At 42.4% G+C, this 25,994-nt stretch overlaps 1 protein-coding gene across 1 annotated transcript; it reads right to left on the bottom strand.

Annotated features, from left to right (window-relative positions):
- LOC109414152 (mediator of RNA polymerase II transcription subunit 12) lies at positions 1 to 25,649 on the bottom strand. The gene is made up of 8 exons (XM_019687928.3): positions 25,151 to 25,649; positions 21,533 to 23,267; positions 8,665 to 11,045; positions 7,417 to 8,215; positions 7,172 to 7,359; positions 6,826 to 7,108; positions 485 to 2,303; positions 1 to 288 (listed from the first exon to the last, which is right to left on the bottom strand). The coding sequence occupies exons 2-8, from the start codon at positions 23,261 to 23,263 to the stop codon at positions 125 to 127; spliced, it is 7,365 nt and encodes a 2,454-aa protein (XP_019543473.3). The 5' UTR covers positions 23,264 to 23,267; positions 25,151 to 25,649; the 3' UTR covers positions 1 to 124.
- Between the last annotated feature and the right edge of the window lie 345 nt (positions 25,650 to 25,994).

Genomic DNA, 25,994 nt, shown 5'->3' with positions numbered 1-25,994 from the left:
TTCAATATAAGATATATTTTGCATTCCATTTTTCACGATTAAATAATAATTTTATAGTGTGTTAAATTTGTTGATTTTAACTTAAATCTAGTTCTTCTGGAATTGGATGTACGGAACCTAGTTACTAGTAAGGTGGAGGCTGTTGATGGGGATACTGCTGCCCCATCATATTGCCCTGGTTGGGCATCTGACGTTGCAGCTGAGCGACCAGGTTAGGGTTCTGCTGCTGATTCATACCTTGGCCCTGGTTTTGTACCATTCCTTGATTGGTTCCCTGCTGGGCCAAACCTGAGGGGTTTTGATTAGTGAGCAAATTAAGAAATAGTTGATTAATTTGTTGAAAATTAATTGTTTAACATTTGGCAATGCTTCTAAATAAACTAGGTTGAAATTTAGAATGGTTAACTTGTGTGATTAAGATGAACATTAGAGTAGATGAAATGGATTTAACAGCCATCAGAACATTATGGTGGTCGAAATTTACCTTGCTGTTGCTGTTGCTGAATCAACATCTGCTGTCGGAATCGTTGCTGCTGCAGTTGTTGGTTTTGTGCTGCGGCTGTGCCAGTATTACCCGGCCGTGGATACGGAGGTACCGTTCCCTGATTTACCATGTTGTTCATGGTGACATTGGGCGCATGCTGTCCATATTGGCCGCCCCGTGCTGCCAGAGCCCTCTGCTGTGCCATGTATTCCTGCTGGGAGGTCCTCTGTTGACCCATCTGATTGAAACTGTTCATCATACCCTGGCCACCCGGCTGCGAGAGGCCTTGATTGCCATAGTTGGGATAGTTTTGATTCATGTTCTGGTAAGGGCCGCCTTGGCCCTGGAACATTCCAGTCTGCATGCCGCCTTGAGGCATATTTTGCATTCCCATCATTCCTGGGTTGTTCAGGGAAGCAGCGTTTGAAGCGCTTTGCCCTTGTCCCAGCATTGCAGGATTTCCCATACCAGGATTCATGCCCTGATTCACCATACCGGCGTTGATATTGCTGGACTGTTGGATGTTCTGCATTCCTATGATTCCGGAATTACCCATTCCACTGGCAGCCGTATTTCCCGCGCCTTGACCAATCATCGTGTTCCCAGTCATTCCAGCGTTGCCCAAACCTTGATTGGCCATTCCTGATCCCTGTTGAGGAATCAGGTTTGTTTGAATCATGCTTCCGCCGGATCCCATCATTGTTCCGCCAGCTCCAACGTTGATTCCAGATCCGACCATTTGGTTTGGCATTCCCGGTCGAATAGGTCCTCGCATGAAAGGCTGCTGAGGATTGCGTTGAGTTTGTTGCATGAAACCAGCAGCCCCAGGATTCACTCCCCGTGCTCGCAGCATGTTGGACAACATCTGTTTGGGATTGTTGGCATTTAGTTGAGGCCTATCGAATCTATTCATCGTTGGTTGACCGAGGTTCTGGTTGTAGAACATTTGCTGTTGTTGCTGTTGAGGAGTTTGCTGTTGCATGGAGGAATAACCTCCCCATGGTTGATTGGTACCTCCAACGTTCTGGTTTCCAATTTGGTTCGCCATTGGATTCACTCCTCCAGCGCCAGTACCAACGAATCCCATTTGATTTGTAACGGTTTGCTGCTGCTGACCCATCATTCCACCCATTGCACTGGAATGTACCCCTGGCCCAACGCCTTGCTGTTGGGGCATTTGCTGAACCATCATTTGATTCTGGTTCGACTGTTGGTACTGCTGTTGCATGTGCTGAGGGTTCATTTGATTCATGTTCATGTTTCCCATTTGCATCTGATTGAGATTCGCGTTCTGGAGTTGTTGCATTGTTTGCTGTGGTGTCATACCTATTTGCTGTTGTTGCATCTGCTGCTGTTGCGGAGGACCTTGAGCGGATTGCTGTTGACCGGGAGCAATTCCTGGTTGATGGCCAATCTGTTGTTGACCGGGTAAGGCTTGGCCTTGCCCTGGTTGCGTTTGATTTTGTGGCGTGGTAGTTCCTTTTTGCTTCCGTTTTCGGGTTTGAGATTTTCCCTTTTTACCAGAAGGATTGGGTGATTGATCGGATGTAGGGGTATCGGCCTTCATATCATCCTTGATTTTGTCCGGTAATGGTTCCAGATCTTCCGGTGGCAAAGGCAAGGGTTCGTAGAAATAGCTACTTGGCTTCACAAGGCTGTGGGTGTGATATTTCAGTAGCCTATGGGTCTCTTCGTATGCTAGTGGCTTTCGTTCAATTTTAACAGCACCGAACCATGCCCAAGATAGAGGAGCGGGATTCTTGTGACCTTCCAGTAGATCCCAGACACTCACTCGTTGCTTATCGGCTAATCTCAGTCCCTAAGAGAAAACAAACAACATATTTACTCATTTTTATGTTTTGTACTAACGTAAGAACTAACTAAACTAAATTCTTGGAATTCCTAGAGAAATTTCGGGAAAAACCCTGGGAGAATTTCGTAGTTGTCTCTGGGCGAATTCCTGGAGAAATGTCTTAAAGCGCTTCTAGCATGTAAGTACTTTTATGTTCAAAGTAAGTCGAAGTGACTTCTGTACAGCCAAGTGTGTTGCTTGGAAGAATCCCTGGAGGATTTATTGTGAGAATTTCTCAGGGATTTTGAGTTAACTGCTGAGGGATTGCTGGAGAGTTCCTAGGAAAAAAAAATAGACACCTTCTTGGAGAAAAAAATCTGAAGAAATCCCTACACAAAATTCGGAAGGAGATTCATGGTGAAATTCCTGAAATCCTGAGGAAACTGTTGAGGCTTTCCCGAGGGAATTTCTGATGAAATCCCTTGACATTTGTTGGTAGAATTCCTGAACGACTTTCCAGAAAAGAACACCCACAAAACATTCCTGGAAAAACTCTTACAGAATTCCAGGAAGAATTCCTGGAGGAATTCTTGGATGAATTCCTAGAGAAATTTCTGAAGCAATCCTTGGAAAAAATTCTGGAGGAATTTCTTGAGAAGCCTTTGGAGGAATTCCTGGAGGATTCCCTGAAGCAACTCGTGAAGATATCTCTGGAGGAAATCCTGGAAGAATGCCTGGAGGAACTTCTGGACGAAATCCTGGCGGAATCCATGGAAAATTTCCTGGAGGAGACCCTGGAAAAATACCAGAAGAAATACCTTGAAGAGTTCTTTTTTAATTTTTATGGATGAGATTTTCTACCATAGGTAGGTTCATCATGCCGGGATTCCCTGAAGAAATTTCTGAAGAAATATCGGGAGGATTTCCAGAATGAATTCCTGGAGGAATCTAAGGAATTCTTTGAGAAATTCAAGGAAGAATACCTAGAGGAGTATCTGGAGATAAACCTGGAAGAATTTCTGCAGAAATGCCTGGAGGTAATCCTAGAGCAACTCTGGGAAAAATCCATGAAAAAATCAATAGAAATCCCTTAAAATTTCCTAGAGGAATTCCTAAAGAAATTTCTGGAGGAGTCTATGGAAAAATTTCTGAAGAAATATTTGGAGGAATTACTGGAGGATTCCCTAAAGCAACTCCTGGAGGAAATCCAGGAAGAGTGCTTGGACGAACTTCTGAACGAATTTTTGGCGGAATCCATGAAATAAATCCTGGAGAATACCCTGGCTGAATTTTAGAAGAAATATGTAGAGGAATTCGGTAACAAATTTTGAAAACGACGTATAATCAATGCTACACCATTGATTATGCGTCGTTTTCAAAATTTGTTACTGAATTCTTGTTTTTTTTTTGTACATTTTATATATTTTTTCTACCGAAGGTATGTTCATCATGCCGGAGTTCTTGGAGGAATCTCTGGTAGGATTTTTGAAAAAAATATCTGGAGAATTTCCAAGAATTCTTGGAGCAATCCCTGGAAGAATTCCTGGAGGAATCCCAGAATGAATTCTTGGGGAAATCTCTGGAGGAATTCTGGGAGGAATCCCTGGAAGAATTCTCTGAGCAATCTCTGGAGGAATCGTTGGAGAAATTCAAGGAAGAATGCCTAGAGGAGTTCCTGGAATTCCTGGAAAAATTTCTGCAGAAATGCCTAGAGGAATCCCTGTACAAATTTCTGGATGAATTCCTGGAAAAATGCCTAGAGGTATTCCTAGAGCAACTCTGGGAGGAATCAGTATGGGTTTTTTTCTACAGAAAAAAATCTGTAGAAATCCCTAGACTAATTCCTGGTGAAATTCCTAGAGAAATTTTTGGAGGAGTCCCTGGAGGAAGTTTCGGAGGAATTCCTGGAAGAATTTCTGAAATTATACCTGGAGGAATTCCTAGAGAAATTCCTGGAGGAATCCCTGCAGTTCTTCAGTTAGCCTAGTGGTTAAGGCTATGGATCGCCAATCCGGAGACGGCGGGTTCGATTCCCGTTCCAGAAAATTTTCTCGACTCCCTGGGGCATAGTGTATCATTGTTCTTGCCTCATAATATTCGAATTCATGCAATGGCAGGCAAAGAAAGCCCTTCAGTTAATAACTGTGGAAGTGCTTAAAGAACACTAAGTTGAAGCGAGGCAGGCCAAGTCTCAGTTCGGACGTCGAGCCATAAAGAAGAAGAAGAAATCCTACAGACACTCCTTGATAAATTCCTGGTGCAATCCCTGCGAGAATTCCTGGAGTAATCGCTGGAAGAATTCTTGGAGGAATTCCTAAAAGAATTCTAGGAGATATTAATAGAGAAATTTCCGAAGAAATCTTTTTAAGAATTCCTAGAGAAATTTGTGAAAGGGGGATCCCTGCAATTATTCATGGAGAAATCCCTGTAGGAATTCCTGGAGGAACTTCTGGACGAATTCCTGGCAGAATCGATGAAAGAATTCCTGGAGGAGATCCTGACCGAATTCCTGGAGCAATTCCTAGAGGAATTATTATGTTTTTATACTTTTTATTGAAGAGATTATCTACCGGAGGTAGGAATTCTTGGCGGACTCCCTGGAGGAATTCTGAAAGTATATCTGGAGGATTCCCAGAATGAACTCCAGGAAGTATTCCTGGAGGAATCTCTGGATGAATTCCTGTAGGAATCCCTACAGAAATTACTTGAGAAATTCATGGAGGAATCCCTGGAGAAATTCGCGGAGGAATCCTTGGAGGAATTATTGGAGAAATAAGAAGAGAAATGCCTGATGAAATTTCTGGGGGAATCACTGAAGGAATCTCTAGAGGAATTCCTGTAGGATTTTCTAGAGGAACTTTTGCAGGGATTTCTGGTGGAATTTGTGGAGAAATTCCTAGAGAAATCTCTAGTGGAATTCCTGGAGGAATCACTGCAGGAATTCCCTCTGGAGGAATTCCTTGAGAAATTCCTTGAAGAATCCTAGGAAAACTTTCTGAAGAAATCTCAAGAGGAACTCCTAGGAGGAGTTTCTGAAGAAATCCTAGGAGAAAGCATTGAAGAAATCGTAGAAGAAATCCAAGGAGAAATCCTGAAGGAATCCCTGTAGCAGTTCCTGAAGAAATCTCTGGAGGAATTCCTGAAAAAAAAACCCCTGGAGGAATCCCAGAATCTATTGCAAAAGGAATTTCTAAGGGAACCCCTAAATAGTTCTTGGAGAAAGGCTTGGATTAAACCATGAAGGAGTTCCAGAAAGAATTTCAGGATGAATTCCAATAAGAGTTCCTGGATGAATCCTTGAAGGAATTTATAATATAATCCGTGGAGTTGATCCTGAAAAAATTACAGAAGAAATTTTCGAGAGAATCTCTGGAGGAATTCTTGAAGGAATAGCTGAAAGAATTCACACACATTGATCCAAGACTTTAGGCCGGGAAGCGAAAGCTGAACGAATTCATCAAGAAACTCCGTGTGGAATCCCAGAAGCAATCCCACGAGAAATTCATGAAGAGCTTCCTTAACGAATTCCCAGAAGAATTGCTTTAGGAATCCCTGAAAAAAAAATCTGAAGAAATACATGTCTGCAGTAATTTCTGGACGAATTATTAAAAGAATGCTTGAATGAATGGACTGCTAAAAGATTTTTGTACAAAGTTTTTAAGGAACAAGTAGATTAATTTTTGAATAATCTCTGATAAAATTTTCTGAAAGAATTCCTGGAAGAAATTCCTGCAGAAATACTTCGATTATTTTCAGATGGAACTGTTGGAAGAATCTCTAGAGGAATTCTTGAAGGAATATATGGAGAAATCCCTAAAGGAATCTCTGAATACCTAAATGGATTCTGATGAAATTCCTTTGGAAATCTCTGAAGAAATTTCTGAAGGAGTTCAGGAAAAAAGCACTGGAACAATCACTGGGAAAAAATATCCCAGGACCAATTCCCAGAGGAATGTCTGATCAAATCCCTAGAGCAATTCTTGAAGAAATCTCTGGAGGAATCCATTATGGAATCACTGAAGGAAGCTATGGGTATCAGAAATCGTGGGAGGAACTCCTGAAGCATTTCTTGGAACAAGCCCTGAAAAAATCACTATCGGAACTCCGAAAGACGTCCATGGAGGAATTCACGAAGGAGAAATTCCTGGAAAAGTTCCTTTGGGAATTCCTGAAGGAATCTCCGGAGTAGTTCCTGAAGAAATACCTGGAGCAATATCAAAAGGTGTCCATGGAGAAATTATTGAAGAAATCCCAAGTGTTTTGCTCTAAACATGACGTTTGTTTGAAACTAGTGAAAAATGTGAATTTTGTGCTATTACACTCTATTGCAGCATATGGTCCTAGAAAGTTATTCTCTTTCTTCTCTTTAGCTATTTTAAACCAAGCTTGTTATTTGGTTAAATGATAAGATAGAAATGGTGCTCTTAGAGAAATAGTTGGCGAAATTTCTTGCGGATTTCGAAAAAAAAAGATAATTGGCTAAAATAAAATACTAATTCATGGAATATAAACCAAATACTGCGAACAAAACCTGAAAACCGATACTTACATGTTTCTTTTCAATACTGTCGATGCTAATCTTGTTTCCCTTGGCATCAATCGAACTTCCCGCAGGTTCGCAAGCAATCACTTCGCACGTTTGTTTGGCTATTGGCAGTAACTGCCGAACGTATTTGATCGACGGATTGTTCTTATCCCCGAGCTCTTTGCGTAGTTTCTTCATCAAATTGGTATACTGTTTCTTGGTTTCGTCCCGTTCCGATTGACTGTCGGACATGAGCGTCGAATGGATAAGGGTGGCCAGCATATCTAAGGTAGTGGTGAACAGTTCCCTGTGGAAATTCATAAATATGTATTCCTTGGTTTAATAACTCAATGTTCTCATTTCAACTTACGAATTGTTGCTCAAATCGATCACTCCTTGGCTAATCAGCTGGGAAAACAGTATAGCCCAGTCACTGGTAGATGTAGAGTTCTTCTGAATGGCGTCGAACAATCCTCCAACCAGGGAGTATCGCAGCTGTAAGGCATCCAGCATCTTCTCGAAACCGAACGGATCATCGATTCCACCGACCAGTTCAATCTACAACAATATAAGTATTATAGGGATTGAAGTAAAGAGATTTACGAATAAGCTTACCTCACGATTTTGCACAAACTGTGACAACTGGGTATAGAGACTTTGCAACAGTCCCTCCTTCTGCTCGTCCTGTCCTTTCAGACAGGTAAGCACCAATCCCAAAAACGGTTGATGGTTCAGTTGCGAACTTGGTTTTGGCGCTACTACGCTTCCGTTCGAGCTAATGGAGCTGTTGCTGTTTCCATCTTCTTGATTGTTCAAGCCACTATTGTTCCCGGAACTACTTTCTTTCGACTTGCTGAACATGTTTGTGCTTTCCAGTACTTGTCCGGCTACCTTCAAAATCCTACCCTGCACAGCGCTTGGAAGTTTTGCAACCAAAGGAGCCACCAGCCAAATTGATGGCTTCGTTTTTGAGTTCACTCCATTTTGTGAGGCTGATCCTATCAAATTACATTCATACACCTGGAAAACGTCGATGGCCGCTCTAGCGACCAAATCCAACCAATTGGATAACTCCGGTGAGCTGCAGTTGGTTTGCTTGAACATCAGCTGTAGATCCAGCCACGAAATTCTCAGCGACCACTGTTCAAGGTTCTCGAGGATCCTAACAATGATCGCTTTCTGGTCCATTTCGGCAATCAAATTGGATTCATTCTCCGGATAGCAGATCATGTGGAGCAACCTTTGCGCTTGTTTCGCCGTTAACATATTGTCGATCAACATTCCCGGCTGGCAGAGTTCTTCGGCGTTCTGAAGACACCGCTCCAGGACCCATTCCTGGGAGCATATTTGACGTAGTACATGCTGAGCAAAGTCGGACAAGCTGGTTGTCGTTTCCTGGTTTGTGTTGTTTTGGCTGTTGGAATGCGGAAAAATAGTACATTTTACGCTGGACGCATTGTAGAGAAACGCGAGTCGGAACAATATGCGAAGGTTTTACGCGAATTTTAAAGGTGAGCACTACAAGACTGCGCCGGAGTTCAGCACACACAATCAACGTGAGGCAGATAAAACGATGTCTGAAGAAAAGTAGAAGAACAATACATCAAGCAATCTCGCACTGGCAGAAATCTTGGGGATTTCTCTATTATTTTTGAGCGAACTTTCCAGGGATATTTCTGGGAACGTATTCAGTAAAAATGAGTAACATTCTCACCAGAAATTGATCCTCGATTTCTACAAGAAGTTCAACAATAAGCAACTGTCTCAAATTTCGGCACGTATCTTCAAATCTTTAAGATTCGCTTGATATGCTTGAAAAACCTTCAGAATTTGTTCATGCAACTCATTGTCCGCAATACTTACGTGAGATCCAGCATCGGTTCATCGGTGTTCCCCAAAACGGAGAGATCGCTCGTTCCCAAAATATGACTCAGATCCCCTGCATGCTTCGGAGTGCTTCCCGGATGAACCGGTGTATTGAGTCCACTGCGTCTTTCACTGCCGAAAATCGACGATTGAGACTTCTGGGCCGTAGCATCGCCAACCACCAGAATACCCTTGAGCACTGCCAACACCGGAGCAACTCCGATGTTCTTGTGAGCTGCTGCTAGCAGATGCCGATCGCAGCTCAGTTTGATGTTGTGAACGTGCCCAGTGATGGTTATGGGATTCGGGGACGTGCTCACCGAGTACAGCCCTGGCTGGGGGCATTCGATGGTTTTGAAGAGTCGCAGTAGTAGATGACAGGACAAGCGGGCTCCTGCTTCGATCTCCGAGGTTGTTTCACTGCGTCCTTTGCAGGCCTGAACTAACGCTGGAAGCGCCACGTGAGCAACAAAGTTCTCCAAAGAGAAGCAATGCCGTGCCACTAGGATGCTGGTGAAAACCGACAATGCGTTGTGAATGTTGGTGTTCTTGATGTTCACCTGGTTCACCACGTCGACGTAGTATCCGGCATCTTTGCTAGATCCACATAAGGCGATCAGCACTCCCAACCATTCAGTGCTCAAGGCGTTACAACAAGCCGTCAATTCTGCACACATGGCTGCTATATCGTTCAGCGTATCGTTGTCGATGTCTCCGGTAACAGCGATCACAGCATTGCAGACGAAGCTGTATCGATTGGAAGGTGACTCGTTCAGTAGACGAGCCCAGGACTGTTCAATCTTGCCTCCTCGTTTGGGGGAATTTATTACATCAGCCATGAACTGAGGATTGTAAAGGTGAGCCGATGGAGACGGCTGCAGAGGCGTGTACAGAGCCTGTTTAATCTTCGGATAAGCATTGTTGAACGCCTGCTCTTGCTGGGGACGAGTTTTGAGCGAAGCACATGCAGAATAAAGATCATACAGATAGGCCAGAATGCACCGTTCCGCTGAACTGCAATCGCTAGGGTTGGTCACGTGCTTGACGATTCTGCAAAGCCCTTCGAAAATTGCGATTGTTTGCTCCTGGGATAGAAGCAAGCAACAGTGATACCTTCTGAGAACTCCAACGACGTACAATCCCAATGATGTCGTATAATTTTTAGTAAGAACTGAATTCTTACTCATGAGTTGCAACTCCACTTCAGGCAGCTCCTTCAAGATTTGAATGCACGTATCGATCAAACTGTAGATGTTGAATGCCGATTCCATCAGATCGAACAAGAATGCTACGTGCTCCTGAACCGGCAGATAATTACTATTCCCCAAGGTGAAACTGTTCAGCATCTCCTGAACCTGGACTGCGCACTGCCAGGTGACTACATGCTGGTCGAAGTACGACATCGATTGGCACTTGTTGGACGTCGATTCGAAATTGAACTCATTCCTCGAATGCTTCTTCACCTTCCCACCTTCGGCGACATCGATGCTGAATTTCTTCGAAAACAGTTTGCAAATTTCCTTGGACATTTTCTTCACTGCATGCTTCTTTTCGTCACGCTCTTTCCCTACGCCATACAACAGTATGTACCGCTGATTGCAATCATGCTGCGATATTGGATCGTCCTGGCAAAGCGGGAAGTGCTCAGTGTAGAGAAAATGCCGACTTGAGGTCTCCGATTTGTTGTTGGACGTACTGGCATGCGGTGCAGGATGATCTGGATCCTTCGGGCTGTCCGGAGCGTCCATCGAATTTTGCTGATCTTCCTTGATGTGCTGCAACAGTTTGTCCAAATCATCATCAACGTTTGAATCATCCAGATCTTCCAACTTTGCTTTGAAATCATTCTGCATCACATCCTCATCCATACTTTGATTAACGTTGGGCGAAGCTGTGGCGGGCTTGTTCGATATGGGGCCAGTTACCAACCCGGGACAATTAGACTGACCGTCAAGCAGGGACATTCCGGATCCCGTCAACAAATCCCCTCTCGAGATCAACGTACACATGTACGCATCGTGCGAGAACACATCATGCCTTATCAACTCGCTGAACAAATGTACCAAATTGGTGAATTGGCTTTTGTTCTGCGGCGAGCCATGTTCATCCAAAGTTGGGGCATCGTTGTCCAAAAATTTCATCAAAATGTGCTGGAAAATGGGCAATCCACCTCCCGGGCCACCACCGGATATGACCGAGTCCTTGTCGTCCGACGAGTTTGCATTATTGCCAGCTTCGTTCTCGTACGTTGTAAAGACGTCGTTCTGACGCTTATCCAACAACCAAGCAACGGCCATTGCACGGTGTTCTCCCCAGCGCTGCCACGACACGGCCCATTCGCAGAGGATTTTGACGATCGATTCATCCTGCTCGGCATTCTAAAAAATAACAATGCGTATAAGAATATTGGGTGAACCATATGAAAAAGGGAGGGGTAACATTGATCGAATTGACTCTTCTTGTGCAGGTTGAGGTTGGTCGAAGTTTTGTGTGTTCATTACACAAACACTGTATCTGTATGATAACGCGATAAACACGTTTGGTTTAAAAAAAATATCATGCACTTAAAATTCACAAATAAAAAAAATCGCGTACGTGTTCGGTTATATCATTCAACGCGGTACGTTTGCAAGGTCTGTCGAATATTTGGCAGATCGCACACCAATCACATCCACATGTGACTTCCAGATAAACCCCTTATCGTTATCTTACTAAAAAAATTTCTTCCAGAAATAAATGTGGAAATGCAGAGGTCATCTCGATCTCCGATGACAAAGTCGAACTAACATCTCTTTCCTTTCCAGACAAGGACGTGGACGTGATCACCACCGCTACTAACATGTATACATATTGTGCTCATTAAGGATGGGTAGCTGACCTTAAGTCCCGTTCATTGGTTCTCTGAGCAATTTTGATAATCTTGGTCAACCACAGAGTAGCAACTACGAGTTATACGATTACCTATGCTCTGCTCATGCTTTTGTTCAATACTGTGACCCAACAATTTCGGTAGTATAGTGTAGAACAGTGTAGAAACCCCCCATTAAATAATTTTCCCATTAATTTAGCAAGGGTACAAAATTGTTAAGTAGGTTTTCATTTGTTTTATCTCAACAACAACCCTCTACAGAAACATTTTCCAACCTTAGTGAGACCATTCCACGAAAATCCCGACATACCTCTGTGCAAACAAGGCACTTCATAAGTTGATTAAGATGATACGGGACACCGTGTTAATTTTGCTATCTTCCGTCTCTTTCATCATCATTATCCTCGAAACTTTGACGATGCAAATCTCCAGTTCCAGTGGACTGATTCAACTGAAAACTTAGTCGATTGTTCATCACATGAAAGCATACAAATGATCAAATTTTCAGCCTATTTGATGCAGTAGAACTCGATATTTGCATCTTCAAAGTTTGAGAGCAATGATTGATGATTATGATGATGCCCCACATAGCCTTAACTTCGAATAAGTAAACGTTAAAATGTATGTATATATAAAATGTAACTTCGAGTAAGTAATCGTTAAAATGTATAAATACCAAGAATGAATCAGTCAATAAACCACAGGCCCTGAAGAAGATCCAAACCCGAGAATTGAAACGTCGGCGATGAAATAAAAGAACTAACGCTTATTTCTATGACTGCAAGCCGAAACCATTACAAGTCCTATAAAAATAAAGATTAGGTCACTCAGCCAAACCTGGTTTTTCACTGTATAGTTCAACAGGTTATTGGCCCAGACGACAATGGTTTGTTGAGTTCTGGTTTCCGTTTGAGCTAGTGTCTTTTCGCTGGAAAAATGGACTTCACGAAGCTGGGGATCAAAGGAGTATCGTACGACAATTACGAAACCTGAACGATTCGAGCTCGTCAGGTATTGACACGAAAAGGGTTATGAAGTTACGTATCTGCTGAAGCTAAAGGTTGAGAAAATTCAATTGAGTGGAAGACGATTAGCGCATCTGATTCCTGATCAAAGACGCTCAGACAGGGGTCACTAACCATCGAGTGATCGCAGATCTAGGGTAAAACTTTTATCTTGCAAGCATCACTTTATTGTCTTTAACATAATTGTTGTGGATTGAATTCCCTGCAACTATACCAAAATAGGCAAAATAGGCGACTGAAAACTGAAACTATGGCATTCCTGCACATATTTGCACTAGTTTTTACACAACAACTTTAAGCTCGCCTATCGCCAGCTTAAACCTAATCACTTTAGCTCAAATTTTCGCTGTAGCTAATGGGAATTCGAAATCGTAGCAAATTCAAGTGCTAGGATATTTTAGTTTTAAATTTTCTTATTGATGTTTGGGCCACCCTAGCGGAACACCATTGCTAACTTTGGAATTTTCGTATTATAACAGCTATGTATTTCTCGGCGGTCTTCCATTCTAGCGATTGAGTTTTTCATAGGTAACAAGTTTATGAAATTTTCAAACTACACTAAAAAAATCAGCTTTATAGTATTCCGGGCAGCTGAGAAAATGCAAATAGAAGATAGCTGTTCCAATTGTATTAACTGTATATGTATATGTATACTAAAGGGGGTGGAAGCTCAGGTAAAATATTATCTCCTGGGCGCCCATTAAAAACACCACCCCCGGCGAAGACTGGCGCTCGAGCCTAGCTATTTAGCACTGTAGTTGGAGGAAATGCCAATGCAGAACCCGTAGCTTCCGGGAAGGTAAGCCCAGCTCCCTGGGTTAGTGGGTTGGTGTCAGGCCCTGCGAGCCAGCCGTAAAAAAGACTAGCACCGGAAAATCAACAAGAGAAGAATGCGAACCGATACCAATGGCGACGACCACAGCGACGAAAAGGGACTTGCGATTGGAAGCTCGGTACGTGGAACTGCAGATCTCTCAACTTCATCGGGAGCACCCGCATACTCGCCGATATACTGAAGGACCGCGGGTTCGGAATCGTAGCGCTGCAGGAGGTGTGTTGGACAGGATCTATGGTGCGAACGTTTAGAGGTAATCATACCATCTACCAGAGTTGCGGCAACACACGTGAGCTGGGAACAGCTTTTATAGTGATGGGCGACATGCAGAGGCACGTGATCGGTTGGTGGCCGATCGACGAAAGAATGTGCAGGTTGAGGATCAAGGGCCGATTCTTCAACATTAGCATAATAAACGTGCACAGCCCTCACTCCGGAAGCACTGATGATGACAAAGACGCATTTTACGCGCAGGTCGAACGCGAGTACGACCGCTGCCCAAACCACGACGTCAAGATCATCATAGGGGATCTAAACGCTCAGGTAGGCCAGGAGGAGGAATTCAGACCGACGATTGGAAAGTTCAGCGCCCACCAGCTGACGAACGAAAATGGCCTACGCCTCATCGATTTCGCCGCCTCCAAGAACATGGCCATTTGTAGCACCTTCTTCCAGCACAGCCTCCCGTATCGTTACACCTGGAGATCACCACAACAAACGGAATCGCAAATCGACCACGTTCTGATTGATGGACGGCACTTCTCCGACATTATCGACGTCAGGACCTATCGTGGCGCTAATATCGACTCTGATCACTACCTGGTGATGGTTAAACTGCGCCCAAAACTCTCCGTTATTAACAACGTACATTACCGGCGGCCGCCCCGGTACGATCTAGAACGACTGAAGCAACCGGATGTCGCCACCGCATACGCGCAGAATCTCGAGGCAGCGTTGCCGGACGAGGGTGTGCTCGATGTGGCCCCTCTAGAGGACTGCTGGAGTACAGTGAAAGCAGCCATCAACAACGCAGCCGAGAGCACTATCGGGTACGTAGAACGGAGTCGACGAAACGATTGGTTCGACGAGGAGTGCAGAGCGGTTCTGGAGGAGAAGGATGCAGCGCGGGCGGTAATGCTGCAGCATGGAACCCGACAGAATGTGGAGCGATACAGACAGAAGCGGAAGCAGCAGACCCGTCTCTTCCGGGAGAAAAAGCGCCGCCTGGAAGAAGCGGAGTGCGAGGAAATGGAACTGCTGTGCCGTTCACAGGAAACACGTAAGTTCTACCAGAAGCTCAACGCATCCCGCAAAGGCTACGTGCCGCAAGCCGAAATCTGCAGGGATAAGGACGGGAGCCTCCTGACGGACAAACGTGAGGTGATCGAAAGGTGGAAGCAGCACTTCGACGAGCACCTGAATGGCGAAGAGAATGTAGGCACGGAGGACCAAGGCAGCGGAGGAAATGACTATGTTGGTGCAGCAGAGGACGGGAACGAACCAACTCCCACGCTGAGGGAAGTTATGGATGCCATCCACCAGCTCAAAAACAACAAAGCGGCTGGTAAGGACGGTATCGCAGCAGAACTCATCAAGATGGGCCCGGAAAAGTTGGCCACCTGTCTGCACCAGTTAGTAGTCAAGATCTGGGAAACCGAACAGCTACCGGAGGAGTGGAAGGAAGGGATAATCTGTCCCATCCACAAGAAAGGCGACAAGTTAATGTGTGAGAACTTTCGAGCGATCACCATTCTGAATGCCGCCTACAAAGTGCTATCCCAGATCATCTTCCGTCGTCTTTCACCTAAAGTAAATGAGTTCGTGGGAAGTTACCAAGCCGGTTTCATCGACGGCCGGTCGACGACGGACCAGATCTTCACCGTACGGCAAATCCTCCAGAAATGCCGTGAATACCAGGTCCAAACGCATCACCTGTTCATCGACTTCAAAGCGGCATACGACAGTATCGACCGCACAGAGCTATGGAAAATTATGGACGAGAACAGCTTTCCCGGGAAGCTGACTAGACTGATAAGAGCAACGATGGACGGTGTGCAGAACAGCGTAAGGATTTCGGGTGAACTATCCAGTTCATTTGAATCTCGACGGGGACTACGACAAGGTGATGGACTTTCCTGCCTACTATTCAACATCGCTTTGGAAGGTGTTATGCGACGAGCCGGGCTCAACAGCCGGGGTACGATCTTCACGAAATCCAGCCAATTTGTCTGTTTTGCGGATGACATGGATATTATTGCCCGAACATTTGGAACGGTGGCAGAACAGTACACCCGCCTGAAACGTGAAGCAGCAAAGGTCGGACTGGTGGTGAATGCGGCAAAGACAAAGTACATGCTGGTAGGTGGGACTGAGCGAGACAGGACAAGCCTTGGCAGCAATGTTACGATAGACGGGGATACCTTCGAGGTGGTAGAAGAATTCTGACAATAACGTGAGCCGTGAAATACGAAGGCGCATCATCAGTGGAAGTCGTGCCTACTATGGGCTCCAGAAGAAACTGCGGTCAAAAAAGATTCACCCCCGCACCAAATGTACCATGTACAAGACGTTAATAAGACCGGTGGTTCTCTACGGACACGAGACATGGACGATGCTCGAGGAGGACCTGCAAGCACTCGGAGTTTTCGAGCGACGGGTGCTAAGGACGATCTTCGGCGGCGTGCAGGAGAACGGTGCGTAGCGGAGAAGGATGAACCACGAGCTCGCTGCACTTTACGGCGAACCCAGCATCCAGAAGGTGGCCAAAGCCGGAAGGATACGATGGGCAGGGCATGTTGCAAGAATGCCGGACAACAACCCTGCAAAGTTGGTGTTTGCTAACCATCCGGTAGGTACAAGAAGGCGTGGAGCGCAGAGAGCACGATGGGCGGACCAGGTGGAGCGTGATCTGGCGAGTGTTGGGCGTGACCGACGTTGGAGAGCTGCAGCTGCAAATCGAGTATTATGGCGGCAAATTGTTGATTCAGTATTATCATGAATTTGATGTTCACTAAATAAATGAATGTATACTAAAGTTGTCGGCATTTTCGTCTTCTAGTAATCCCTGTTTCAAATTTATTCTTTGAATGACATACATAACCAATGATGCAAATTATCACCTCACTAGTGCTCATCACAACTCATCAACTGTATATTTATTGCGTGCGATTGAACTGTGCACTGATCAACGATGACCAGCAGCAAAGAGGTGGCAAAACGAACATGATGTAAATCACAAACGATTTTGCACACATCTGACTGTGCCGCCACACGCTCGCCCGAACAGCCGAACCATACCGAATAGGTTGGTTTGCGAAGCTACGGCACGAACGCTCGACACGCACACAAAAGCAAAATTCGCATGTACCGATACCAAACTAATAAAGCTTCCAGACAACGATGCTTCGCGATAAGCTGTCGAAAAGCATCGAAAGCGATGAAAAGAGATGCTTGGCTAGAACGCAACGGCTCAACGGCGAAAAGGAAGAGTCAACTATGCTGATCAGTGTTGAGTCCGTGGGAGGTTGATTGAATAAAGCGAGGATGGGTGAAAACGTATTCGTTGTCGAAGACAAATCGCATCATTTCGCGAATGTTTTCATCAAATTGCAAGCTTGTACATAACAATGATACCATGGGTGCTTGATACAACACTTTAATAGAAAACTAGCTGATTTTAACATCCTGTTCCATAAAGAATCCTCCTGAAAAAGGGATTTTCAAATTTCCCGTTTTTTTATTACTTTTCTAACTATTTTATCACACGAACACGTCGGAGTCCTGCATGGAAGCAACACTGAAAGAATTGTGTAAATCCGATGACCCGTTCTCACGACAAATCGTGACATACACAACATTGAAATAATCACAAATTTTCGGGAAAAATCATTTAGATCAGATTATTTGTCGAATTATTATCAATACGTTTTATGATTCCGATATAATTTAGTGCAAAAATATTACACGCACCCTGCATAGTAGATAAATACCTAGTAAACGTTTTCCATATACTACTTCCCATTGAATTTGAATTTCCTTTTTTTTGTATCGGAAGTCTAAAATTCAAATGTGGAACGCATCCTAAAGCTAGCTCATCTTAATGTTACAAATTTATCAGAATTTTACATATTTTCCAATGTTAGGAATTTCCGAAGGGTTCTCGAGGGCTTCTAAGAGGATTTCAGGGACATTTCAGAGGAGTTTCAAGATGTTTTAAGACTTTTCAGGGAGTTCCAGGAGGTTTGTGGGAAATTCAAGGGGGCTTTCAAGCATGTTGCTAGAGGTTTTCAGAGAGGTTACGAAGTTTTTCAGAGTTTCAGTGGCTCAGATGTTATCTGGGATATGTCCCAGGATTAACCTCCCCTGGAATCCTCTGAAACGACTTGGAACGCACCTGAAACCCTTTAAAATTCCCTGAAACGCTCCTGAGACCCCCTGAAACCCTCCGGAACACAACTGGGACACGCCTAAGAACCTAAAAACCATTGAAAACCTCTGGAATGCTCCTAAAACGGTATGACTGTACCTTTTCGTTGGAACGCCCGATTCGAATGAAATCTGCCAGTCAGGCCAATAGTTTGGTTTATGGCAGTGTTCAATAATTGGATCATGGTTGCACAATGGAAGTGTGATAAAAAGATGTCTCCAATAAAATAACAATGAAAAAGCAATTTTAAACCATGCAAAAGAATAAGGGACATTCTTCCAGTTCTTGTAACAGCCCCGGTTTATATTATTATCATTATAGAATACAATAGATCCTGGTCGAACCATTGGTCCTCCTGGTTCCCATACGTTTCGATCATCAATCGTAACTTTATATAGTATATCTAAGATGAGTTTTGGTTCCATCCAGTCTGTATTTTGTAATACTAAATGGATATACAGTAACCTTGGTAAAAATTTCCAAATATCATGATAGATCGTCTTCTTTTCAACTGCTAGATGAATTAAGGTATCAGATGCATTAGGATATGTAATGTTGAATATCTCCTGTTGAATTTTCTAAACGTTAAAGTTTATCCAGCACTCGTTGGGCTTTTTTGGTTTTGGTTTTAGGCCACCAACTAGAGAGGCATAAGGACTGTATCGGAAATTAACTATAAACGTTCACCACTGCCTAAAAAATAATCTATTCGAAATAAACATAATTTTATTTTTGGAGATACTATATAAATCTTTAAAATAAAGAATGGCAGTTCTGATTTTCAAAAAAATATCGTTTAACTTGGACTTTTATCTCAAAGATTGCACATATGTTTTTTAAAATTTTGGACACCCCCTTAAAAATTAAAATAGCGAAAACCGTTGGAAAAATATTCAATTTTTTCTCTTATTTTTGCGCAAATATATTCTTTTCCAGAATGCTCATGATATAGGAAAATTATTTTTATCAAGAAAAATTTCCTCCGTGGTTTAGCGCAATTCTTAAAAATGAAAAAATGACCATTTTTCGAGGAACTCTTTTTTTATGCGACTTTAAAGAACAATGACGCAAATAAAAAATACATAAAGTTGAAAATTCGCATTTTTTTTTAATTGGGCATGTATTTAAATTTATTGAAGAGGTAGTTTTACCAGAGAACGGAGTTTTATAACCTCTGAAGATATTTAAAACAGAGCGTCAAAGTTCGACGAAAAAGTAGGTGTTTTTTTGGGTTACACAATTTTCTACATGATGGAGGGTTTTCTATCCAAAATAAGAATTTTAAAAGTCGGTATTGAGTGATATGTTATGTGTACATAACTGCTAGTAATAATCATAACTTTCCAGATTTTTCCTCGTACAATTTTTTTTCGCTACAAATTATTGAAACGTTAAAAAGATTTTAGAAAATTGCCTTTTGTACAGATTGTTATTTTGTGTGGTGTACTCATAGAGCCATATTTTCAATAATACCAAACATTTTCAAAATTTCTTCAAGCTGTTCTAAACTTAACTATATTGTGAAGATTTCATAGAAGAACCGAAATAAAAAGACCAACCATGCTTCGAGATAGAGCATTTTGAATGTTTATAGTTAATTTCCGATACAGTCCTTAATAGTCTTTGGGTCTAACAAGTCCATATAAATCCAATGAACTATCCTGGGATTTAGTCTCCACTTTTTCCCAATCACTCTGCGACAGGCCCACTCGAGTCTGGTATTTTTATCTAGTATGATTCCTAAATATTTCACCTTTGAAGAGAATTTCAACTGTTCCCCAACCAAGGACGGTACATTGATATTGACATTCCTGTTTCTTGTAAATATTACAATAGTAGTTTTTGAGGGATTGACATTTAGGTGGTTAAGTCGCTCTCTTTTGCACTAGGTAAGAGTGTAGTTTAATGCTATTTGCACGCTGTTTGATAGCGTTTCATTATACTTCCCTCCTATTGGGTTTCTCATCAATGTATCGACTTTTGTGATAATTTGAAAATCCACTGAGTTATTATTTCCCAGCTATATTTCACATTATTCAAACTTATTTCGTTGACTTGTTGTGCAGCAGACGACTCTGTCAAGAACTCAAGCGAACTTGTGCCCTCAGCCACTGAGAAGTTGTGTGCGAAATTCAACTGTGATAATAATGAATTTGGGCCGAGTCTAAAAGGGTGCAAATGTCGCAATACCACTATCACAATATCATCTGCATAGCCAATGACTTCGAATCCCATTACCACCAAACTATTAAGCAAGTCATCAACAATTAAAGACCATGGTAGTGTTGAAACTACACCTCCGTGAGGACAGTCCTTAGCGGAGGATTCCTCCGGAAATTTCTCCAGGAAATCCTTCCGAAATTCCTGCAGGAATTCCTCCAGAAATTGCGTCAGGAATTTCTCCGGAATTTCCTCCCGAAATTACTTTAGAAATTTCTCTAGAAAATGCTCCATGAATTCCTCCAGAAATTCTCTCTGAAATTCGTCAAGAAATTCCTACAAGAAATTCCCCAAGAAATTTTTCCAGTAATTCCTCAAGTACTTCCTCCAAGAATTCCAAAAATTTCTCCTGGAATTCCTCGAGGAATTCCTCCAAAAATTCCTCCAGCAATTCCTCCAGAAATCCCTCAAGAAATTTCTCCAGGAATTCCTCTAGAAATTTCTCCAAGAATTCCTCCAGAAATTCCTCCAAGAATTCCATCAGAAATTCCCCCAGAAATTCCTTCAGGAATCCCTCCAGAAATGTTTCCAGGAATTTCTCTAGAAAATCCTTTAAGAATTCCTCCAGAAATTCCTCTAGGAATTCCTCCAGAAACTCCTCCAGCAATTTCTCCAGGAATTCCTCCAGGAATTCCTCCAGAAACTCCTCGAGGAATTTCTGCAGAAATTCCTCCAGGAATTTCTCCAGAAATTCGTCCTGGAATTTCTCAAGAAGTTCCTCCAGGAATTCCTCTAGGAATTCCTCCAGAAATTCCTCCAGACATTCATCCAAAAATTCCTCCTGGAATTCATCCAGGAACTTACTTTATTGGTTGATTCACCCAGTCTGGAGACAATATATCGATTATTTATCACTGCAGTGATCCAGTCAACGATTGAGCCATGAAAGGCCCGTTTATTTATAGCTGACCTGATTGAAGCATGTGAAGCGTTATCAAACGCACCTTCAATATCAAGAAATGCACGCTACTTCCTTGTAGGTATTTGATGCTTTTCTTTATTTTGTGTTAACGTGTGAAGGACTGTTACCGTTGACTTCCCTTTGCAATAGGCAAATTTAGCTCGTGAGTTTTTAAAAACAAGCCTTTGTTATGCTTGTCTAGTAGCTTCTCCATTATTTTGGGTATAATAGAGGTTAGGCTTATTGGCCTGTATGCTTTAGGTTGTGTTTGGATCCGTTTTCCGTTTTTTTTGTATGAATATCACTCTTACCTTATTACACTAATAAAATACTAATGAATAAGGGAGGGTTTATTGATGGTATCGACGCGGCGACGCCTGATCGCAATGAATGTTTTTCTTGCTCTTCGCAAAGAGCAGCCATGCAACGCCCAGTGGCACAGCCGAAAACCCGCGCTCCTCAGCACGATGCGTCTAAATGCTTGATGACACAACCACGAAGCTACAAGAATTGCTCTTCGTACAGCATTTTTGATACACGAAACGATCGACGTCACCCCAGATCACTGAACTTAAACTATTCAACTTACATAATCCAGCGACTTGCTGCTCTCCTTGTTGTTGGACGAACCGCTAGTATTGTTATTAGTAGCTTCCTTGACAATCTGAAGCGGAGGGAAAATCTTCTGATACAACGTATCCAAAGAATTATTAGTATCCATTCGATCGAAGCAGTGCCCATCCAGAGCATCCAGAACCGTCAATATCTTCAAACTCGCATTCCCGGCGGCCGTTTGCCACTTATCGATGCACCACCGGGACTCCGCATGCCTGGAGCGTATCTTGATGCTTTCCTCCGCTTGCAGCAGCTTCTTCCGAACTTCTTCGTTGGATTTCTCGCACCGCGATGGCATAGGAAGACCGGATGGAGCGATCGGAAGATGATCAAGCGGACTTCCGGCGAGGACCGAGGAGGATCGCGTTTCTCCGATGCCACACCACACCATAGCCGTGGGACACTCCAGCGTGACCACCTGGATGATCGACGACAGCTGCAGGACGAGGTCCCGATGATGCGAGCAGGTCATGTATTCGGAAAAGATGGAATCGAAGGGGTTTTCACGGGTAATGTCGTCGGGTTTGACGTCCGAGTCCGGGGACAGTTTTTCGATGGGCTTATCTTTCGGTTCCTGTTTCGTCTGGAACAGTTCCGGATTACTGATGTTCAGGTTGTGATTTTCTGCCATGACGTTGATTAGATGGGCCAGCTTTTTGCACACTGCATACGCCAAGCGCCGAGAGAATCGTTCCGATTGTACGAAATCCGATAGATATTGCATCGCCAGTGGAACGTATATTTTGAGGACACCATCGTCAGACGAAGGTGGAGATTTCATCTTGTCTAGTAAATCCAAGACCCAGTTGAGAAATTCGGCTTTATCGAGCAAACCCTCTTCGTACATATATTTGCACAGCTGCGTGCAATAGTTCCACTGCTTTTGGGCCAGCTTTTGTTCTTCCTGTGGAGAAAGGGGCGGAGCTTGATTCGGCATCTGGGACGTACTACTGCCAACGCTAGAACTAGCTGGGCTATGGAGACTACCAGCAGGACTAGACATTGGTGCCGGTATTGTTAGACTGCTGTTTAACCCAGAATTAGGCGTCATTCCTCCAGGAGCTGATCCAGTGGAGGTCTTTTCTGGAACAGGACCCTGGTAATAATGTTCATGCAGTTTTGGAACCAAGTCCTTCATAAACTTAATGAGTGTACCCGTCCACTCTGTTGCTGGATCAGGCATCTGCCTTTTCTTAATCTTTGCTTCGGAAACTGCAACAGTATAAGCGGAACTAAGCTTGATGAACCAAGCCGCTCTTTGCATTGTGACTTGGTTTTCACAAAGCATCGCAAATATTTCTTCTTTCTTGTTGAAGCTCGGAGCCTTCTTGGCCAAGCTACTCAAGGGCTTTGTTCCTGCCAAATCCTTGAACCACGTATCTAGTGTCGCTTTGTTCCTGGCCGTTACAGGCCAAAAATTATCCTTCGGATTGATTTGCTGCTTCTTTCGCCCCGAATCCGGCAGGGTCATCAGCTCCTCTTTACGGGCCAAGATTGCGTTGAAGTACGCTCCGACCTTACTGGCAGTAACGTTGCAATTTCTTGCCGTACCGAATTCCTCCGATAGTTTGTGTTCTGTGGCAAATCCGTGCTTAACATGAGTAGAGGTAAGTTCGTCCTCCCGCTGCTTCGCCTCTTGGGGATACACATCAGGAGGCCCCAAGCGGGGCCTCTTCAACGGGCGCATATTCATCTTTTCCCACATAGATCTGTAATACGCGAAATTAGTTAGTTCTACCGTCAATCTGCATACTAGAGTAGCCCAAGCGAAGATAAAAAAGTAAGTCAACAGTTTCTAAGATTAAACATGTCTAGTAATAGTCACTGAGAAATGTGGTTCAAACACTTGCACAAACAACCTGAAATGTATTCTAAGTGGAATTCTTTAGAAATCTTACTGCACTAGTTTCTTTATTAAAGCTTCTAGCTGTAATGATATCGCATAACGGCCTTCAAAGCGCTGCTGGTTTGTAGATTTATCAGTTATACGAATTGTACTGTTTAATAGCTGTTTTGTTAGTGATTTGTTCAAGTTTTCACATCTTTCAGAACCTCCGGGAGTTGGAACAGATAGCAGTAAAGGCAGCCTCAGTGACAAGTGATTGATTTCAGAAAACCGAGTTTGGAAGTTGTATAGTGCTTGTTTTGCAGCCTTGTGTTAGCTTATGTTGTAAATTTGACTAGCTTCCTTTTTATTCAGCGTTGACTGCTTCAATTTGAGTGTTACACAACTGAAAGCAAATGACTCATGCTTATAGTGCTGAAATTGTTACTTGGGTATGCAAAGTCAATTGGTAACTATATTTTTTGTGAAATTTTGACGTCTTTAAAAAAAGTATGTTGAATCAGTTTCTGTTAACGAATTGTTTTTCGTAACCTACTATTATTTAGCTATGAAAATACATCGAGTTACATTTTCCAATCATTTATACTTGGCATGACAACTATATACTGTTTGAGGATCAAAGTCACTGATTAACTAAAAATGACAGCTCACAAATCAATTTCATAATCTAAACTTTTATTATCAAGTTCATAGTTAATCAATCAATCGATGAGCTTAAAGTATTCTTTGCTAACTTAGGAAATGCATACCTTTAGACGTTATTGATGAATTGGAATAATTTATTTACTAAATACCTAACTTCCAAAGTTATTGATACAGTAAGTAAGGGTATTTTAACATAAACAAACACTCATTACTAGGGTGTTCAATGTTACCCTAAAACGGCGAAATCAAAATAGATTTTTAAACATATTAAAATCTTTCCAACTATTATTGTGTTGGCTCAACACTTATACTAAGAAACCAGTACTTGTCTTAAAATAAAACAATTTGATCATTGCTATCCTGGATTACGATAACTTGTAAATAGCTATATGTAGTTTATAACTTTTGTAAATAGACAAGCGTTCTATGTAGTTCAGTCAAAACAATTTTGTATAAGACGCAAAAAATTTAAAAAATCTTGTCCAAAAGTTTTTTTGATGATCCAAAAGGATGACAAATAGAATCTCCAGAGGTCATGCACTGATAACGAAAATAACTCGTATAATATGGGATAAACTATTACGGTAGTAGGCAAAGATTCAGGCAAAGTTATTCAAAATTGCCTTCCAAATATGTATTCTTTTATGCAATTCAGTATCATTATTTATATTTTATATAACTCATTTTTGTATCATAATGGCAATTTTTCCGAACTGGTGCATTATGCTACTGAAATGAGTTGCAAAATGAAAAAAGTTGCATAATGTTCATTATGCAACTCATTTGAGTTGCATTATAAATATTATGCAGCTCAAATGAGTTGTATAATGAACAAATCATAGCATAAAATTGTGTATGGAACTCGTTGCAAAACTAGAAATCTGCAAGCCTCATTGGATACATGTACGACTCGTGCTGAAAAAAAAATCAACTTTTTGCAACTCGTTACCTAAATAACTATTATTATATTAGTTTTGATTTTGCTTTAAATTTCAGGGAATATCATTAGACATGTTCACTCTCAGAAACTGCTGCAATGTTTTCGTTTTGAAACTTTACGCATTTTGGGCCAGTCTATATGTAAACAAACAGACTACTCACCAGTGTAGGATTCTGCCGGTCCACAGAATCCTGTTATGAATGGAAAGGTTAGAACTCGGAAAACATTCAGCTTATACCACTATTATTTCCACCTTCGTTGATGAACACGAACTATTTCCTCCGTTCCACGTTAGCAAGTTTGAATCACTAATGCACTATTTTTCGACACAATTAACACATTTCCACGTTATTTTTCAGCAAACGAAATAAAAGCCGTATTTTTCTTATCCCACTGACGCAAAACAAATATGGCTGACCAACTTGGCACTGTCTCGCCCAATTTTTTTGCCACAATTCTTTTCAGTAAAGCCACTTCAGCTGATCATTTCACCAGCTCTCACTACATTTGAAAGACGCTAGGTACGCACTAGACTAATTTGAGAACATTATAACTAGGAAAGTATACCTAAAACCCCGAAATTTAGGTAAATATGTTAGATCCACATATCAAGCAAATGAAAATCAATCTTCCCACTGACTCGACTATTTGGGCTTGATGCTGGATGACATTTGCGTACAGACAGTTGACATTTGTGAAGTTTCATAATTTCATGCGTGTATGTGTGGAACACATACACATAAAGATTCGGCAAACAGCTGATCGATTTCAATGGTTTACACAAACACATTCACCCGTTTGTTTACCAACAAACGTATCACTACACGTGAAGTTGTGAAACGGGTTGAAACGATACAGTTCGAAAGTTAATACATGCACTGTAAAAAGTTTTGAGATTGTACTCAATTCGAAAAAAAATTAAGTAGGTTTCTAGTCACGAAAACAAAAAAAAACAAAAACATCTATATATTGCTATTTCATTTCACGTCACGTAGCTTTCACATA

Source organism: Aedes albopictus, chromosome 3 (genome assembly GCF_035046485.1).
Source record: "Aedes albopictus strain Foshan chromosome 3, AalbF5, whole genome shotgun sequence".
Taxonomy (NCBI): Eukaryota; Metazoa; Arthropoda; class Insecta; order Diptera; family Culicidae; genus Aedes; species Aedes albopictus.
The sequence above is the reverse complement of the archived record's forward strand: the minus strand, read 5'-3'. Positions and strand labels throughout refer to the sequence as shown.

Bases quoted from the DNA above. Each gene is read 5' to 3' on its own strand.
- LOC109414152 (XM_019687928.3), bottom strand. From the start codon at position 23,263: ATGTGGGAAAAGATGAATATGCGCCCGTTGAAGAGGCCCCGCTTGGGG. The intron at 7,360-7,416 runs GTAAGCTTATTC...ATATTGTTGTAG, and splicing joins AGTTTGTGCAAAATCGTGAG to ATTGAACTGGTCGGTGGAAT. The intron at 2,304-6,825 runs GTAAGTATCGGT...GTTTTCTCTTAG, and splicing joins ACAGTATTGAAAAGAAACAT to GGACTGAGATTAGCCGATAA.